At 42.4% G+C, this 16,513-nt stretch overlaps 1 protein-coding gene across 1 annotated transcript in view; it reads right to left on the bottom strand.

Annotated features, from left to right (window-relative positions):
- LOC144485508 (ephrin type-A receptor 3-like) overlaps positions 1 to 16,513 on the bottom strand; it is a 368,384-nt gene that overhangs the window by 45,951 nt on the left and 305,920 nt on the right. The window contains exons 9-11 of the mRNA XM_078203656.1: positions 6,347 to 6,414; positions 5,003 to 5,128; positions 3,620 to 3,805 (exon numbers count right to left, since the gene is read on the bottom strand). Of these exons, the coding sequence (XP_078059782.1) occupies positions 3,620 to 3,805; positions 5,003 to 5,128; positions 6,347 to 6,414 (380 nt within the window). The remainder of the gene's footprint in view (positions 1 to 3,619; positions 3,806 to 5,002; positions 5,129 to 6,346; positions 6,415 to 16,513) is intronic.

Below are 16,513 nucleotides of genomic sequence, written 5' to 3'. Positions count from 1 at the left end.
GAACACAGGCGGGGAGATTGAGTTCTGTGGGAAGAGTGGACATGTTTGGACTGGTCAATGAACCCTGTGTTGTTCCACATTTTCTTTGTTCTTAGCCTTTGACAGACGACAATGGCCCGATCAAAATCCTTTTAAAATATGTATCTGGCAGTCTGTTCTCTCTTTAAACTTTGCACAGAGCAGTGTGTGTGTGTGTGTGTGTGTGTGTGTGTGTGTGTGTGTGGGGGGGGGTGGTGGGGGGGGGAGAGGCAGTGCAGGCCCGGCATACTTCAACATTTTTCACTTGGGGATAACACTGCTTTGTCACAATGAAAGCTCCAAATCTGCTAATTGTTAAAAAGACAATCCAGTTTTATTGCCTGATCACAGTAAACCTTTCCCTGGCACTTTTGTAATATTTTCATATGATGTATGCCTCTTCATCCTTTTAAAATGTGCTTGTTAATCTAGGTCTTCAATTGAATATTCATGATATCGTGACAAAGTTCAATCCATTTAATTAGCTCTGTTTGTTTGAATTGTTAATATTAGTCAGAATCACATATTCAAAAGCCAAGCCTAAATGACAACTGTTTTGATCCGCATGCCAAAAGGCCTCTGAGATTGGCCCTGTAATCTATTTACAGTTCATTAATCAGCACATGGAAAATAAATATTCTGTAATGCCCAAACTAACCAAGCTGAAAAAATAAGAGATTGAAGAGCAATATTGATTCATGTTGAACCATATATTATGAACCACTGCAAATGTGTTTTGTGAAGAGGAGATTTGTCTGGTATTGAGGGGTTGTCTGTGGAATCTGTTTCTAAAAGAATCTGGAAAGGTTAAAATTTTAAACTAGCCAAAGTAATCTCTCTGCACCACAACGTTAGATAAGGTTGCACAGCTCTCTTCTGAAACCTTTACTTGTGCATTGTTGTGGCAGCCATTTTCAGCATCACCACATGGCCGCTATGAGTGGACAAAACTGTTGTGAGGTGGTGAATTCCAAAGTGGTTGAAATGTGGTCGGTCTCTTGTAGCTTTGGAAAGTCTCATTTGTGACAGAGACTTTCTTCCTGCTGCTCTTTGTGGGTTTGTTGCGTGTCCGGTCCCTTCAGGAGAGGATCAAGTAGCGGGGGTGTGAGTAATGAATAAGCATCCTTTTCCCTGGTGTATCAGTGGAGTCTCAAATAACCAGCAACTCATTTCAGACGATTCAAATGTAAGATTCTCTGAACAGGATTTTTCCTGGCTGGTTTCTGAAACCACTCCTCAGGCGCAAATGAAGGTTAGAAGCTCGCACTGCACGGGAAATAGTCACCCATTGTGATTTTCCCCAAGGTAGCTAATTAATGTCCAGTGGGTGGGTTCACCACCCAATTAGGGTAAGTGGGTGGGTTCTCAAAGTTGGAGGCCTTTCAGCTCAAAAACAATAGCAGGGAAAGTAAGTGTGAAAGTGGGTTCCCTCTCCTGCCAACTTTTTCAAAGGTAAAATTAAGAATGGCCTTTGCTGCCTCGTCACTACTATGGATGAGAAACGCCTCCTATAGCAGGCTGTGGCAGTTGCTGCACCTGGGCAGTCAGAGAGGACTCTGAGGCCTGTTTGGAATGCTGCTCCTCCACCTCCCACATTCTGTCGCCAGAAGGCCGCCCCTAGTCAGCCACCCTGTCCTCTGCCGCCTTGAGGAACCTGGAGGTTGACTGGAAAATTCCATTCAGCCTCCTTCAATTGGCCTTAAGTGGCCATTAACTAACCAAAGCAACTCCCTGCCACCTCCGAGTGATGGTCCTGCCATCCTTTCCCCATTCCACTTCTGAGAAAAGGACCCAGCGGCAGCATGGAGCCAGCGAACCAGCATGCAGACTGGCGTCACTATTTTTAATGCTCAGCCACTCCGTTCCTGGCGCCGATGGGGGCTCAAAATCCAATCCTCTGAATCAAAGTTACTCAACTTGGTTTTTTGAAATACTCCAATCACAATTATCATCAGCCCCATCATTTAAACAATACGTTCAACATGCTAACCAATCATCAATTTTTTAAACTGATGTACAATGGGATTCCAGCTCGCTTTTCCGAGCCAGTAATAAATCTGAGTCAAGTACCGCTAGCAGAACAAGGGAGCAAACAATCCTGCCCTTGAGACCCTGCTGCTGAGTGAGCAGCTTTGAATGTGACCATGATATGATCTTCTGATAATCTTGTATCAAGATTCAATATCAAGATTCGGCACTTAAATGCTATACTGAGTTATGCGAACTTAACTGGAGTGAGGGTGGTACCATTGACCTGAGTTAAGGGCGGTCCCGACATTAAGGTTGGGACATGCAGCCGTGGATGACACTTGCTCGGTGTGTGCAAGTGCAGAAGTCACGTGAGGGCTTTGCCATGATGCTCATCTCCACCACTGAATATCTCCTGCTGACCCTCACCATTTAGCCTCATGTACAAAAAAACTGTCATCTACCTAGAGCCCAGTGGAGTCCACACAACAATAAGTAGCCCAGTCAATCATGCAAACCAGCCTCCCATCCATTGACTATGTCTCCACTTCCTGCTGCCTCGGAAAAGTAGCTAGCATAATCAAGTACCCCACCCCGGACACACTCTCTTCCACCTTCTTCCGTCAGGAAAAAGATACAAAAGTCTGAGTCGGTTGGACCAACCAACTCAAAAACAGTTTCTTCCCTGCTGCCATCAGACTTTTGAATGGACTTACCTTATATTAAGTTGATCTTTCTCCACATCCTAGCTGTGGAGAAAGCCATAACACTACATTCTGCACCCTCTCCTTTCTTTCTCCCTTATGTACTCTGTGAACAGCATGTTTTGTCTGTATAGCGCACAAGAAACAATACTTTTCATTGTATCCCAATACATGTGACAATAATAAATCAAAGCAAGTCACAATCAGTGCTTTGGACCTGAGCAGGTAGGGTTCTCAGTTACGACTGGTCATAGTTGCTGGAGGTTTCATTACCTGACCTCCAACTGTCCCACTCCTAAAACAATCTCTTTGCAATTTTAATTTCTCTATAGCTTACAAAAATGGAAGCATTTAAACATATATATATAATATAGATATGTGAACAACTTCTTTAGTGTCCCTTATGGTTTTTCTCCCGGGTGCTTTACAGATTAATCTTTAATTCCCGGATAATGCTGAAAGATGAGCAAACTGTAGGAACAGCAGAGAGAAACAAAATGACTGACAAGAGAACAGAGCCATGGCAGGCAGCAGATGGAGCTTTCAAAGTGCAGCTGCTAACACGGGGGAGGGAGGGAGGGTGACAGCACAGTGTATTGAGCAGGTGGTTCCTGGCTGTTCCAAATATTCCCAAAAGACATCATAATCCCCCTTTAAGTGAGTGCTATGTAGGACATGGTGCTCAAATCCAAGTAAATTACTTGAAGTCAGGTGGTCTGATTGACATAATTACAGTCCCGATTTATTTCAATTGAGAAAAGGCTTGTTCCATGTAGTAAAATAAGCCACATTCTCCCAGTCCTTACTGGGACTCAGAATTTTTAAAAACTAAAACTTTCTGAAATCAATCTCCGGCTTAATGCTGAAGAGCACAGCCCTGAAGCTTGGGAATTAATATTCAGAGATATGATTCGGTTAGAAATACCTACATTTTGTAACCACCCCTTCCAGGTGGATTATGTTGGGGTTGTCAAACTGTCCCATGATGCTTGCTTCGCTCAGGAAATCTCTGCGTTGTTTCTCTGAGTAACCAGCTTTTAGGCTCTTGATGGCCACATAGATCTCCCTCTTCCCGGGTAACTTCAGACGTCCGCTGCAAACCTCACCGAATTCACCTGGTCACAAAAAAGATCATTCTCTTTTCATTCACATGTAATAATACGCTCTGCCAACCATTAAAACCAGAGTATTTGGAGAAGTTATTATAATCCACTGGTTAGACATTACTGAATCCATTCATATTAATGTGGTGTCCACTGTGGGACTAGAACATAATGTGCCATGCAGCCAATCTGTGAATTCATCATTAGGACGGATCTAATTAATGCGCGCATCTTGGCAGATATTTAAAAATAGATCTCTGGGGTAAATCTTGTCTTCAAGACTTTACTGACTGTGCCTCTTCCTGCTCATCAATCTCTACCTCAGTTTCTAAACCTGTGCCGAATCCTCCGCTTTTACAATGTGACAAAAAAAAAGGAGCACAGCTGTTTAAGCGTAGGTGCCAGCAAGCTGAATACTTTAGATCCATCGAAACCAAGCTGCATTTAGAGAAGTTAATTTTCTTTGCTAACATCGGCTGGTACAGGCCAGGACAGCAGCTGGGCAACTTAAATTGGTTTCAACTCCACAGGACCAGGGATGGGAAGATCAGCCAAGATTCTGGTTTCAATTGTCTGCCCAGCCATTTCCTGCTGGAACTTATGCATATATGTGTGTGTGGGTGTCAAAGTGGGGATAAGATCATGGTGGCAGTTCTGTTCTGAATGTCCAAACAACCTGCCTAGGTTCACTCCCCAGGCTTTAAGTGGAAAATAGGTACATAATTAGAGTGGTACAAACATGGCACTGAATAAGACGGTAGGATGAACTGACTTGGCACCAATTAAGAATGTGGGGTAGTACAAGTTTTATACTGAGCAGGGCAATATGGTACAGGTTTAGCACGGAGGGGCAGAGGAAAAACAATGCTATCTGTTTGGATCCTACACTCTGATCTAAACAGCTAATGAAAAGAACTGAAATTAAGACAGAAAGTGGTGAAAAACCCAACAGGGCCTGGCAGCATCTGTGGAGAGGGACACTGAGTTAATGTTTCAAGTCCAATATGGCTCTTTGGAACATTGGATTCGAAATGTTAACTTGGTTTCTCTCTTCACAGGTGCTGCCAGATCTGCTGAGTTTTTCCAGCACCTGATGTTATTATTTCAGACCAACACCATGCACGGTATTTTGTCGTTGTGTCATTAAAAAGAGCTGTCCTTTTGCCCCTTGCTAGATTCTTCCCTCTATCTAATGTGAAGTTGACTTACCGGCCCCAATAACTCTTTCAATCCGAATGCAGGATGCATCAATTTCCTTTGCAAAGTCCCGGACAGCTTGATTGGGGTCCTCGTAAGTGTGTGGGTGAACATAGGTTCTGCTCCCAGGCAACCGGACTATTAAAAGCAATAACAGCTAGTGAAGGCACAGTTGTTGTACTGTACAGAATGAGACTTCTTTTCTTCAAAATCACAGGAATAAAAAGATGTGTTTCTTAATCCGATCTATCGTTCAAATTAAACAATTTTATTAATTAACGTGGAGCCCTTTATCAGCATATAATTTGTCCAAAAATATCTGTAATAATGATCCTAATTAAGCATTCTTAGGGTGGGCGAGGTCATAAAATCCTACCCGAGGCCAACAGAGATTTCCGTTCTGGGAACCTCGGAATCAGGGCGAGCGAGGTTGTAGGGTTTCGACCATAATATCCTAATTGGCACTGAAATGAAATTGATTTGAAATTTCTTCCTACCTTAAAAGATAAGTTGATTTTGCTAACTTGCTATGATAATGAAGCAGGAGAGTAGAATTGGAAGATAAGTCCATTCTCTTTCTATCCTTCTGCTGTATATTTCAAATTGGGCAAATTGCTAACTTCAACAACTCTAAACCATTGTAATCCATAATGAGACCAATCAATAGCAGATTCAAATATTCCTCGGTTAAGATTGATTGCCTGTTTTATTTCTACTTTGGGCATTCATTTGGGTGGCACAGTGGTTAGCACTGCTGCCTCACAGTGCCAGGGTTCGATTACCTGCTATGGGTCACTGTCTGTGTGGAGTTTGCACATTCTCCCCCTGTCTGCCTGGGTTTCCTCTGGGTGCTCCGGTTTCCTCCCACACTCCAAAGGTGTGCGGGTTAAGTGGATTGGCCATACAAAATTGCCCCTTAGTGTCAGGGGGATTAGCAGGGTAAATATGTGGGGTTATGGGGATAGGACCTGGGTGGGATTGTGGTCAGTACAGACTCCTTCTGCACTGTAGGGATTCTATGATTCAGTGAGGACAATTTTAACCTAATTCATCTGATAAGAAACTGGCTGGATGGGGTGGAAAACTGGATTTACACCCCGCAGAATATTTAGTCATCGAGTCATTTGAGCACAAAAAGAGACAGACCCTTTGGCCCATCGTGTTTGCGACAGTCATCAAGCAGCTATCTATTCTAACCCCATTTTCTGGAACTTGGTCCGTAGCCTTGTATGCTACCCATGATGCATACCCTTGTACACTTTCTTCCCATGAACGTCAAGGAGGTCATTTCTCATCTGCTACAATCTGGAAGTGCATTTCAATTTAGTCATTTCAATTTTACTGCCTTAATCTTACCTTGACCATGATGGAACTGCATTTTTTCTTCGTCTGGGTCTTGTTTAGCTTTGATGTAGCCACAGTGCCTTTGGAACAAGTAAAAGAAGATACTTTTCAATGACACAAGTAGAAAGAACATAGGATAACCACAGATTGTAAGGTTAACTGAGTGCATGGTGATCACTTGTAATGGATTGTTTAAGCTTGCTGCAGTAAATATCTCACACAAAATACTAAAACACTGGCAAAACATAAGTAGTTTGTAAAAAGACTTTAGAAGTAATTATCTCTAGCGGGTTCTAAATAAGTTTATATGGTGTAAACAGGGAAGTTACAGATAATGTTTTATGCAATTCACAATTTGAACTAGTTAAATTGGTGCATTTTTAGAAACTACAAATAAACTAGTGAATTAATTATATAAAACTTGAGTTAATTAAATATATAAAGTATGGTTAAATGAAGATAGAGGTGCAGTTGATATGTTGTACATGCAGCATGTAGGAGTTTGTGGAGACTAACTTAACTGCACAGTCTACAAATTCAGGAAATACAACTCAGAGTTGTTGATCTGAGGTGCAGACGTTGCGATGCCTCAGGGATGGTGAGCGTTTACCTGGACATTTTAGCCCAGGAGATAGTCATATACCTTAGTGCTTGAGTTCTGGTTAGTCAAGGACTGCAACTCAGGCAGATAGGGTGACCTCAGATGCAGGGACAGAGAAGCCTCTGCCACTGTCCAACAAGTGGCACAGTGGTTAGCACTGCTGCCTCACAGCGCCAGGGACCCGGGTTCGATTCTGGCCTTGGGTGACCTTTTGTGTGGAGTTTGCACATTCTCCCCAATTCTGCGTGGGCTTCCTCTGGGTGCTCTGGTTTCTTCCCACAGTCCAAAAATGTACAGGTTAGGTGAATTGGCCATGTTAAATTGTCGCTTGGTGTCCAAAGATATGTAGGTTAGGTGGATTAGCCATCGTAAAATTTGCAGGGTCATGAGGATAGGGTAATGGATGGGCCTGAGAAAGATGTTCTTTCGGAGAATTGGTGCAAACTTGATGGGCTGAATGGCCTCCTTCTGTACTGTAGGGATTCTATAATTCTAAGCACTGGATCTTGCTCAAATGTGGATTAGAATTCAGGGAGCATGGGCATATTGATCATGGTACCAAGAGGCAGGAGATCATTCAAGTGGAGAGAGAAAAAAGTAATTTGGAAGTTATAAGGGGAAGTATGGTTAGGGAGATAGATATTATTCTTTGCAGCTATAACTGTGGATCTTGAAAGTTGTGTTGCCTTTCCAATGCCAGGGGTAAAGATGCCTTCTTGCCTGGAACTTGGAAAGTTACAGGAGGCTCATGTTGTTGTGGTCCACATGGGAACCAACGACACAGCAAAACTGGGAATAAGATTTGAGTGAGAGATATTTAAGAGCTAGGGTACAAACTAAAAAGCAGAACCTTAAAAGGTAATGATCTCTGGATTATTACGCGAGTCATATTCAAACTGGAATGGACACAAACAGATTGGAGATTTAAATGTACAGCTAAAAGATTGGTGTGGTGGGAATGGGTCTTCGTTTATGGGCACTGGCATTGGTACTGGGGAAAGAAGGAGCTCTCTTACTGGGACATACCCACTTAGCTGCACTGGGGCCAAAGGGGATTGAATAGCCACTTTGTTAGATAAGACTATAATTAAGAGGGAAGGAGGGTTCAGGTATGGGAATGTTGAAGAGAAGAGTTAAGTCTGCAGAGTACAGTTGTGATTTTAGTGGAATCCAGAAGACTTTGTCAGGAAGGGACAGGGAGTTTAACAATGAACATCGGACATTAGTGGCTAAGGCCACATCAGGAAAACATAATGGGGGGGGGGAAATTCACCAGTCCCGTCAACCGCTGGTGGGAGTCCAGTCCTGATCATCTGCTGAATCGGGCATCAAGCCCAAAATGGGATGCTTACTGGGCGGCAATGCATTGCAGATTCACCCAGCCCGCCCTGCTGGCATCAATTGGGTTCCCGTCCAGAGCAGGCAGCAACCCGATAATTACGTAAAACACCTCATTGACATATCACTAGTGGGCCGGATGGCCCATTCAGTGGAGGCCATTGTAGCCCATGGATGGTCAGGGACATGGCCGGGGCACTGCCCCCTGGCACATTGGCAGTGCCAAGCGACGGTGCCTGAAGGGGGGCCCGTGGCGAACTCATAGACAGGTGTTGTTCACTTGGGAGGGAGCAGCGTCCTGATGCCACAACTGATGGAGGGGCCTGATGCCAGCATTATTGGAGAGGGGCTTGTGCTGGTGAGTAAGGGGGGAGGGAGGGGTTGAATCATCCTGATGCCTGCATAGTGTAATGGCGGGGGAGGGGGGGGGGGGTGGTTAACTCGAACATTTAGTGGTGGGGGGGGGGGGGGGGGGGGGGGGGAGATTGCCCCTCTGTAGCTAAGGGTTGGGAGTGTTCTGCTTGTCTGTGGGAGGGATCATGATGTCTGTGGTGGGGGGAGGGGGGTTTTTAACTTTGTTTTGAGATTGGTGTGCCCTCCAATAAGTGGCACCCAAATCTCTGAGGAGCTGGTCTTGTCGCTGTCTTTAGATCCCACTGATGTTCTTCACGGCACACATCACCCCAAGCTTCCAAAAAAATGTCTAGTGTGGGTGGATTATGACCTGAATTGTGCAGTGTCAGCCAGCCGGAATCGTATTGCGTTTCCTGCCGGAGACCACATTTGGAAATATTTTGGGAGAATTGCGCCCAGATACCAAATACTCCTTGATTCTTGATTTTTGGAAAAGAAGGGTGATTGGAAACATTGATAGGGTAGGCCTGATAATAAAATATGAGATGAAGGCAATAGTGAGGAAAGGCCTTTACCTAGTAAATCAGGATATGGGTTGAGCAAGGGCCAGAAAACGCTGGTGGGCATAGTTTCCCCGGACCCCTAACAGTAGCTATTGTGCTGGACTGAGTATAAATCAGTAAATCAGAAGAGAATATAACAAGGGTACTAACGGGGAGGCAGTGGCGTATTGGTATTGTCAGTGGACTAATAATCCAGAGACCGAAGGTAATGCTTTGGGGACCTGGGTAGTGAAATCTGAATTCAATAAAAATCTGGAAGTAAATGTCTAATGGTGACCATAATACCATTGTCGATTGTCGTAAAAACCCATCTGGTTCACTAATGTCGTTCAGGGAGGGAAATCTGCCGTCCTTGCCTGGTCTGCCCTACATGTGACTTCAGACCCACAGCAATGTGGTTGACTCTCAAATGCCCTCTGAAATGACGTGGCATTCAGTTCAATTAGGGATGGGTAATAAATGCTGGCCCAGCCAGCGAGCCCAAATCCCCTGAACGAATAAAAAATAATAATCTTGGCAGACTTTAATCTTCATATAGACTGGACAAATCAAATTGACAAAAATAGATTGGAGGGTGGGTTAATGGGGTGGATTCAAGAGAGTTATGTAAAACAATATCCTGAGGAAACAATTTGGGAACAAATTATTTTAGATCTTGTATTCTGTAATGCGACAGAGTTAATTCACAACCTTATAGTAAGGGATGTTCTGGGAAAGAATGATCATACTATGACAGAGTTCCCAATTAAATTCAGGAGTAACGTGATTAAGTATGAAATGAGAATCTTAAATTTAAAGAAAGTGAAGTATGGAGGTATAAGAGGTGTGTTAGTTGAAGTAGATTGAGAAATCGAATTAAAATATATGACAATAGAAAAGCAATAGCAAACATTTAAAGAAATGATACATAATTCTCAACGAATATAGAATTCCTTGAGGAATTAAAAACTCCTTTGGAAAAGTGGTACAACTGTAGCTAACTAGAGAAGTTAATGATTAGATTAAATTACAATAACAGGATTACAATGTTTTCAAAAAAGAGTAGTAAACTTGGGTTTTGGGAAGGTTGTAATAATCAATAAAGGCTGACCAATAAAATGATAAAGACGAAGAAATGATAATGAGATTAAACTAGCAAGAAATATAATATTGCAAAAGCTTTTGCAAGAATATAAAACTAAAGAGATCAGCAAAAGTAAAGACGGTATCTTAGAGGCAGAGAAGGACAAAATTATAATGGGGAATACGGAAATGGCAGAGATGCTAAACAAATATTTTGTGCCTGCCTTAACAGTAGAGGGCACAATGAATAGACTGAAATTGGTGGGAAATCTTAGAAGGGATGCAGCCAAGCTGTACTCAACATTTTTAGGATTGGAGAACTGTACTATGAAGAAAGACTAGATGGAATAAGCCTATATTCTGACGTTTAAGATAATGTTATTAGTTGATCTCACTGAAATAAGAAGGCTTGGCAGGGTTAAAGAGACTGTTCCCCTGACTAGAGAGTCCAGCACTAGGAGTCATAGAGTCAGGACAAGGGGTCAACTATTTAGGACTGAGATCAGGAGCAATGTTTTCCCATGGAGAAATTGTTGGCATTCCCTACTCCAGAGGGCTGTGGAGATTCAGTTTTTTGAGTCTATTCAAGACAAAGTTTGATAGATTTTCAAGCTCTAAAAGAATTGACGGATGTGGGAACAGGATGGGTGGGGGAATGGGACTGGTGTAAAAGTTCAGCCATGATCTTGTAGAATGGTGGAGTAGGCTCAATGGGCCAGATGGTCTATTCCTGCTCTTGATTCTTATTTCCCTCAAGTGGTGTCATTGGTTTAACAGATGTAGCAGGTACACAGTTCACTGCCAGTCCATGTTTTGGTAATCTATGTAACAGTACACAATTGCAAATGGGGAATTGTGTGAAGTTCCTCCTTGCAATTTTCCCCCTTGTTCTCCTTATGGCAGCCCTCCAATACCTCACTCAGAGGTGTTTTTATTTTGTGTGGTAGATCAAAAGGGGGATGACATGGCATCACAGTTGAGCAAAAACCTACTCTGCTGATGCACTTTCCAACAGTGCCATTTGGGAGTGATCAGGAGAAGGAAGAATTGTTGGCTTTGCTCCTCTTCCAGACAATAATGCACTGAGGCCAACTTTTACAACCTCATTGCTGTCCCTTTGAGCATTAGAATGTGTTCAGGAAGTATTAGTCACTCCTTAACTGCCTTCCAATGAAAACACTGAAGACATTTTCTCCCCATCTTTCCAAACCTTACTCAACTTGAAGACACCAAATCTTAAGAAAATAAGCACAAACCGAAACATTTCTGTTGAGGTTTAAAGACAGCAATCATGGGTAACATTTTCAGCAGAATTGGCAATGAAACTTCATTCAAATCTGCAAGAATACCTAATAAAAGTAATCATTGTGATTGTATTATTTCTGGAGTGTGTGTTTGTGTACATTAGTTTACAGCTCAGTTCTTATTTGAAAAGAACACTTCCCCAATGTTTTCATCAACATTAATCAGAATGAATTATTTTTTTACAATGCGCTATTGCCAAAGATACTTGTGGTGATATGTACCTGCTCGGGTTCATGTGGAACTGGAGAGTGGCACTGCCCACAGTGTGATATATGTAGTCACATGGTAACATACTCTCAGAGAACAATCCAGAAACAACACTCTCCAAATGGCCAGCTTACATGCTGGAACGGCACCAATGCATGGCCACACTTAGGAATTGTAAATAGTTAATGCCGACCAATAAAGGGTTCAAGTCTCAACAGGTCTCAAGATCTCATCAGTAAGCCACCTGCACAGCAGCAGCAAGTTCCTATATTATGACAATATGAATTCAGTTTTTAGATGTTTACATGCTTAATAGATTACTTCAGGCTTCAGGAATTGTTTGCTGAATTTTATTTGACAAAATGAAATGTTGTCACTTGCAGATGAATAAATACTAATTCCTTTAAATGCATTCCCATCAATTCTTATACATGATGCAGATTTTGTAAAGCAATCGAGGAAGATCTGGCTGGAGACAGCGCCTATTTTATTCTTGGACATGGATAAACACTGCTCTTGGATCACAAGATATGCATATTATCTGTCAATGAATGGAGAATGTTTAGCTTTGAGGAGTTTCTGATCATTGTATTGTGGCATGAGAGGATAAGCGAGGTCCTTTGCTCATGTTCAAAAGCAAAACTGAAAATCATTAACTCATTAACATAGTGTACTTTAATTTAGACCAGTTCCACATCGCAGGAAGATCATACTGCACGTGGGGGCAGAGTTCTTCTAGTAGTCCACCATTTATCACGTTTATGAAATACCTTTTTGCACTACTTTAATGCAGCTATTAACTCATTGCAAATAAATGCATTGATGACAGCATATATATGTTAACCAGTGGACTACTAGAAGAGATTAAACACTACATGTCACAACTGAAATTGTGCCATTCTTGTCACAATGGCAACTAAATCCTCACTCCTTCATTATTTTCACATTCCCATCTGGCACGTTACCAACTAGGAGCAAGTAAATAACAGAGCCAGAGTGGACCATCTGGAAGGGAGTAAGCAAAGTAGCAAAAAAGGGCTAGCAGATATCAACAGAAAATCTGGCCAATCTGTTCCTGATGCTTTATTCATTTTCACTCTGCCCATTCCTAGATGTAGAATATTCATGATAGAAGAAGAAACAAGTCTTCCTGAAATTGTGTAACAAAATGAGGAGTAAAATAAGGACGATGTAAATGTTGAGAAAACAACATAAGCGTTTGGGAGAAAGTTACTTCAGATATCTAGAAAAGAAATGAATAACATGCATTAATATAATGCATTCCATGACCATAGGGCATTCCAACATGCTTTCGTGCCAATTTTTGAAGGACAATAACCGTTGTAATGTCGGAAACAGCAAGGAGGAATTGACCGTATAGTCTGTTCTGTGAATTCTGGTTGAGGGATAAATGTTGGCTAGGACATGTGGGGTACTCCCCTCCTGTTTGAATATGATACCATGGAATCATCACGTCTACCTCAGAGAGCAGGTTTGGTTTCATGTCCCAATGAAAAGATAGCAGGTATTGAGTTGCTCCACTCCCCAAAATGGTGTGGGGCTCACAATGCGCAATTATCCCATGCCTGTTGTTCCCGACAATAAGGGCGCTGTCTGATAATTTACAAGGTTGAGGTGGCAGCCAACAGGAAATGCACTGTTCAGCTGCTGAATACATCAGCACGGAGATCAAGCTTGTGCAAGACTAGAACCACTTAATGCTGACCAGCACTGCTGAAACTGGACTGCATCTCTTAATGGGGGTGCACAATCTGGATGCAGCAAATGCAGAATTGTTTGTGGAAGAAAGTCTAAGCAAGAAGAAGGGTGAATCGGGGGGTGGGGGGGAAAGGGAAAAGAGAGAGCATACTTTAACGTCCTCTGCACTGCAAGAGGGGGACAATATGAGAGTTAGCATGTATTCAGGGGGGGCCAGGAGGCCCTAGAGCCTGACACAGCAAAAGTAGATAGCCAAGATAGCCATTGGCAGGAGTAGAGGTACGAGGACCTAGTTGCTGTACTGTAAAAGGTTGAATGACATTCAACAAGTGATCAAGGTCAGTAAATGCATCTTCAAGTGCCATATCCCACCAACTGCATCACTAACCTCACAAACTGCTCAATGCACCCCACCCCATCACCCACCGACCAATAATCTCGAACAATTATGATTTATACTTAACATTGATAGCTTCACCTCACCCTCACATACCAAAAATTGCTGCAAACCTCTCAGCTTGCCACCTATTCAACCATAACAGCAAAACAGATTGCGTCATTGTCACTGAAGCACCTCCATCTCTCTTGTATGGCTCAAGTTGGCAGGTGACTGGAGGCAGCAGGAACCAACCAGTGAGACGAGGGATTGATGACAGCGATAGAGCTGAAATGATTGAAGTTGGTAGCATCCTCCTAGCTAATCCTCCTCCTCACATTTCACTTCCTCATCCGACAGACACCATTTTACAGCTGAAACAGCACTTGTAGCAATAGGAAACTGGGTGGTGCTGAGGAGCGAGCTCTCCGAAAGCTAGTGGCTTTTGCTACCAAATAAACCCGTTGGACTTTAACCTGGTGTTGTGAGACTTCTTACTGTGTTTGCCCCAGTCCAACGCCGGCATCTCCACATCATGGTGCTGAGGAGCCAGGTTTTGTGATCTGAGTGTCTCACGCCAATCAGGTTGGGCTAGCGATCTTGATTATTTGTTTTCTTTACATTTGTGCAATTTGAACAACTTTCACTTGAGTCAATAGGTTTGACAGCGTGTGTCGGAATCTGTAAGCTTTGCTTAATTTTCCAAACTTCCTACTTAGACCCAAGTTTTTCATCTGTCGGGCACATGCATCCGGCCTTCAAGCAGATGCAAAACGTGCTTCTGGTCACAATCGGCCCCGGGTAGTGATTTCACTCTGGCTGGTCAGTTGCTGGGCAACCAGTGAGAAACACACAATGAGAAAAGCTCAGCACTGCCGGGGAGGGTGAGAAGAGGGCAGGCACCGAGAAAAGGGAGAGTGCGGGCTGGCATTTCTAAATGTGCTCCTTCATGGGGATGGCCGCTGCAGAGCTGTGAAAAATAAATAGTGATGAAGAACTATGCAACGAATGTCTAGGCAGCGCATTCAAACACAAAACTCAGTCCCCGAGGCACCTTTTTGAATTTTGTTTCAGCCTAAATAGTTTCTCCCGCCCTAGATCTACGGCGAAGCTAAAATGTAAAGGGAGTCTGGCCAATCAGCCTGCCATCTGTAAAAGCAGACTGACCAGATAAAATTGCATTCAACTGGCACCTAATGGGCTAAATTACCTGTTTGATTGTCGGCGGGCATGCTTCGACTCTCACACTCTCCTGCCAACTACAATATTGTGCAAGTGCACAATAGACCACTGAATTTTCATGCAGTTTGACGTGTTTCCGGGTCGGGTCCACACCCACCCGAGCAAAGTAAAATTCTAGCCTAAAATTCTAGAAACTGGATGGAGCCATTATCTGAAATTGCTTCACCTGGGAAAATGCATCTGGCAAACAGTTGCTGACAATGTGTTTCATATCCAATCTGTTAGCATTGTTCAATACATTGGTATATTTACTACATTAAAAATGATAGTCTACAATGACTGAATATTAATTCAGTATCATATCTATACATATTCGTAATTTTCTGCCTTGTGCTTTCACTGTCCATTCTTCAAGTCTGTACATATTGCATCTCAGTTATTGACAAATTATGTTTGCATTTTTGCTGAAACAAAAGGCCAGAGTTAAACGAGTCTTGCTAATCTCCAAGGTTTTTCCAATTCCTGAGTAGCTTGGATATATTTTTACAGCACAAGGTTTTCTGATGCAGGCAGATCCAAAAAACTTTGTGACCCCTTTTCAATAGCAAACCCTAATCATAATTCGCCATACGATTGTAGCACAGGTTCAAGAAATTTCAACTTTTGTATTGATTGCTCTCTCTCACTTTCTGTTATTGCATAGTATAGGTTTTACATCCGATGTTAGATGTTCTGTTCATTTGCAATTTTGCCCAAGTCTTTAAATGCATCAGCATATTTCTCTGTCACTTTCAGGCACTTACTGCTTATAAATACATTGATTTTTTTCCCCATCAACTTTAGCATACTCAAGTCCAAGGAGTGGTTGTGTTCCCTGTTCCAACACTTACATTTTACACTTTCCTATCAGTTTGTGGTTTTGGCCAGCGTACAAGACCACCATTGCTTTAGACTTGCTCTATTTCATACTTAGTCTCGTACAAATTAACTATGGCAGGCCATTACATTTAGCCACTGTGTTTAGCTATGAAAAGTCTGCCCTCATTTCAAGATTTAAGATTCAAAGTCATCTCCAGTCTCATTGCAGTCTTACTGGAATTATTCTCACTCTTGAAACTAAGCACTTTGCTTTTTTAAATTATTTTCTTGCTGAATGATGATAGTTTTGCTTTAGTTGTATGTCCACATCAGCAAGTTTCTTTTTATTGTTTTGCGGTTATTCATCTTTGTCCAGTTGTTGGAGATTTTGGCCTCTCATGCAATTTAACACAATCTGCTGCTAACTTGATTGATGCTATTTTTTGAAATTGCAGGAAAATGAACCTCTATTTCACTCATATTCCTTGTAAGTTGTTGAATTGTTTATGTATTTTAATTGTACTTTGCTCATTTGCTTTCTTTAGACTTAGGCTCTTTTTTTCTCTTTTTAATTGAGCTCTGATCTGTGACAATGAGTGCAATTTTCCTTGTAA

This window comes from Mustelus asterias, chromosome 3 (assembly GCF_964213995.1).
Source record: "Mustelus asterias chromosome 3, sMusAst1.hap1.1, whole genome shotgun sequence".
NCBI lineage: Eukaryota > Metazoa > Chordata > Chondrichthyes > Carcharhiniformes > Triakidae > Mustelus > Mustelus asterias.
The sequence above is the reverse complement of the archived record's forward strand: the minus strand, read 5'-3'. Positions and strand labels throughout refer to the sequence as shown.